General features: G+C 36.5%; 1 protein-coding gene across 1 annotated transcript; it reads left to right on the top strand.

Moving 5' to 3' along the window:
* The first annotated feature begins 1,008 nt into the window (after window positions 1-1,008).
* On the top strand, window positions 1,009-2,874 carry LOC131181401 (uncharacterized). Its single transcript, XM_058149455.1, has 3 exons — window positions 1,009-1,754; window positions 2,262-2,610; window positions 2,767-2,874. The coding sequence occupies exons 1-3, from the start codon at window positions 1,009-1,011 to the stop codon at window positions 2,872-2,874; spliced, it is 1,203 nt and encodes a 400-aa protein (XP_058005438.1).
* The last annotated feature ends 792 nt before the right edge of the window (window positions 2,875-3,666 follow it).

Here is a 3,666-nt window from a genome sequence, read left to right as displayed (position 1 = left end):
TTAACACATGTAGCAAAAAGAAAGAATTGAAAGGGAGCAAGTATAAGCAAAATTCTGCACTTTATCTAGTACCTGTGAACAGTAACATCTTTAAACTTGTGCTAAATTGTTGATATTGCAATCTACTTGATAGCACATATTTAATTTTGTGTCTTGTGTAAATTTTGTGAAATGTAACTTAAATGAGGATCAATTTTGATATTTAGGACTGATGTGAGCTTTATTAAAGTGCAAAAATAGTGTTTGTTAAGTTTTACCTTTTAGTGTATATATAGTTTTTGTAGTCTGCTAGAATTTGCATGTTTTTGTTTGAATTGCTGCTAGTTTTTGTAGTCTGCTAATTTTTATTACTATTCACGCTACTGTTTGTGCTGCTTAAGAAGTCAATTTCTATGTCTTTTTTGCAATTTTTGAATGTCTGAAACTTGTCTCAAATGCTGCTGAAAATGTGCTTTGGGTATAAGCTTGGAAATCAAATCCATGCTTAATTTAAGTTGTTTGCCTTTCAAATCCCTTCATAGTTATGTTATGTTTGATGAGTTGTAAGAGATGATGAGCTTAAATTCCTCAATTTTATGGTATTTGTGTGTATTTGGTAATTGCTAAGGGTCATATAGCATTCCATATCATTTGGACTGTTTTTTATAAGTAAAATCACAAAATTTTTCAAAACATGCCGAAACTTGCTGATGATGTTGCTTACTAAGCTACACCCTATGCAAATTCTGCTGAACCCTAAGCAAAATTCTGCTTAACCCCAAGCATAACCCAAATTACCAGATGTCTGCCCTACATTTTAAAATGCCCCAAAATTTCTGCCATTTTTTTTTATGAAGCCCTCGCCCTCACTCCCGATAAACCAAAGCACTATTCCCCCCCCCCCCCCCTTCCATTTTTCCCGGCATGTCTAGGGAAGCTGAAGAGTTTATTTCTCTTCATTAAATGGTGAGAACCAAGATGTGGTCCACCCACAAACCCAGAAAATCCAAGCGCTCTGTCAAATCGAAAATGGCTACTCCATTCTCATTTTCTGCGAACCCTAACCCCAGTCCCAGTCCCAGTCCACCACTACCTCAATCGCCACCAACGCAAACACCACCACTACCTCAATCGTCACCACCACAAACACCAGCACTACCTCAATCGCCACCACCGCAAACACCACCACTACCCCAAAACCAAACACCAACCCTCATTCTGCCGACCCCCCTTTCGCCACAAAATGCGCCACAAAATGAAACACCCATTTTCGAAACTCAATTTCAAGAACCAATGTCTGAACCTGCGCCAACTCAAACCAAATCTAAAGGTAAAACCAAAATGGTTGTGGGTAGACCCAAGAAAGCCACTGTCGAAAAAAGAAAAGGAAACTCCTCTGTTCCTTTGGACTTAAACTCTCCACCTCAACTTCCCTCTGAACAATTCAGTAAAAGAACTAGGTCCTCATCGCAAATTTCATCACCAACGGTTCAAATCCCTGTATCTCAGTCACCCTTAAACTCTTCCCAGCCTGCCACTACTCCAGTAGCACCTGCGTCATCTGCCAATGATATAGAGGAGGTACTTTCTCCATTACCTTGGGCTTTTAAAGATATGGATATGAAAAATGCTTATGAGAGTTTAGCTTCTAAGCCTATTTTGGCAAACAAATATATGGATGAGCCGATTTTAAAAGAGTTAGGCATTTATGACTCTATATTTGCTTACTTAGATGCTGTCAACTGGACTAAGTTTGCTAGAATTAGGGAACCAGTGTACAAGGATTTGACCTTAGAATTTTTGAGTTCCTTAAGGCTGAATTTCAAACCAACAGTACCTGAGCATAAGGATGTGATCTATTTTCGACATGCTAGCATTGATAGGGAGTTAGACAAGGATTCTATGAATGAAAGTTTTGGTTTTCAGGGTTCGGGCTATAAAAGTATTGAGTGGCAACAAACCATTTATGACCCTGTTCAGTTCTGGAAAGAAATTGCACCTTATGGGGATTATTACAGACAGAGGACAGCAAAAGCCTCTAGGATAGTCGATCATGTGTTGAAATACCTCCATAGATTTATTTCTTACACTGTTTTAGGAAGGGGACACAGTAACAGCATTGTGGGTGCTGGAGACTTATTTTTCTTGTGGTGCATCAAGGAGTGAAAACAAGTTAGCAAAGCCCATTTCCTAGCTACTCATTGGCACCAAACTGTCACAAGGCATACCAAGGGTAGCATAGTTTTTGGAGGCTATATAACTGCCATAGCCAATTCATTTAGCTTTGATGCTAGTCCATATAAGCTACTGCCAGTGTTTGATGAATCATTTATAGACAGCACAATGTTGCTACACATGGATCTTTGTGAGAAAGTAGGACATACTTATGTTTTGTTACAGCAGCATGCTGATGCCAGTGGTACTGCAGAAACAAATACCTTTGCACCAGCAGAACCTCAAACAGCCACTGCCTCGCAGTTTTCAATAGATATTTTGTCCCTCCTAAGATCCTTGGAATCCAAAGTAGCCAGTTTCACTGTCCAACCATCTGTTCCCTCACCTGATACCATAGATATCCTTGCAACCTTGAAGAGCTTAGAAGTTAAAATTGATACCATGGGTCAGCAGCAGGTCAACCAAAAGAAGAAGCTAGAAAAGAAACTTAAAAAGAGGTTTTCATCTCTTAAAAAGAAGCAAAAGCAGCAATAACTTCAAATGTTGGAGCTCTACAACAAATTGGCCCAATCTTATAACAATTTATATCATTGGGGCCAAGACATGCTTCAGGAAATGAAAGACCCCACAGAAAATTTGGAAACTGCTTATGAAGCTTCAGATCACAATGAACCTACTGCAGAACCTGGAGCAGACCCTGATGCAGCAACAAAGCCTTGACTGTAGAGCTTGAACAGTAGCAGTAGTTTAGTACTAGTTTTAGTTCTTAAATTTAGTTTTAGGTTTATTTTGTAATCTGTTTATTTTAATCTTCAAACTTTAGTAATATTTATAATACTTTGGTAATTAGTTTTTATGATTATATTTGCATTCATTTCCTTTAGTTTAGTTTATTTTATTTTATCTTCTAATATGGATATAGTTATTCTATGAATGCTTTTTGGTTTAATTCTTGATTTAACTGTTAGATCTTATTTCATTACACTTTTTCATCTTCTTGCACATTATTTTTATACTTTATCTTTTATTCAATCCTAATTTTGTTGATATTGATGAGTTGCACAATTTCCTTTGAGCTGCATATGTTTAACATCATTTTGAGGTAACAGCTTACCCTTTTACTATTTATGCTTATGGTATGTTGCCAATGCTTATGGTTTTGCTTACCCTACGCAACAGGTTAAGCAATATCTTAAGCAGTGTAAATTCATACATTTGGGATACTTTTTCACATTTTTCTCTCTAAAGCTTCATTGTTAATATCAATTTTGAGCTAATTTTGGAATTCTTGAGCTTATATTGATTTAATCCCCAATTGTATATATTTCATTAATTGATTAGTTCACACAATTTTTTCCATCTTTGCATTCATTTTAGACATTGAGGACAATGTTTCATTTGAGTTTGGGGGTGAGGGCAAAATTTTTGCAAAATTTTTAAAATTTTCTTTAAAATTTTCATTCATTCATTTATTGCATTTCATTCATCCATATATAGATAATCCATATACTT

The sequence above is a fragment of the Hevea brasiliensis genome, chromosome 7 (genome assembly GCF_030052815.1).
Source record: "Hevea brasiliensis isolate MT/VB/25A 57/8 chromosome 7, ASM3005281v1, whole genome shotgun sequence".
Classification (NCBI taxonomy): Eukaryota; Viridiplantae; Streptophyta; class Magnoliopsida; order Malpighiales; family Euphorbiaceae; genus Hevea; species Hevea brasiliensis.
This window is presented reverse-complemented; position numbering and strand designations above follow the sequence as displayed.

Excerpts from the sequence above, each read along its gene's own strand:
- LOC131181401 (XM_058149455.1), top strand. The coding sequence starts at position 1,009 with ATGGCTACTCCATTCTCATTTTCTGCGAACCCTAACCCCAGTCCCAGT. Across the intron at positions 1,755-2,261 it reads GCTAGAATTAGGGAACCAGT|CTTTGATGCTAGTCCATATA; the intron begins GTACAAGGATTT and ends CAATTCATTTAG. Across the intron at positions 2,611-2,766 it reads ATACCATGGGTCAGCAGCAG|GAAATGAAAGACCCCACAGA; the intron begins GTCAACCAAAAG and ends GACATGCTTCAG.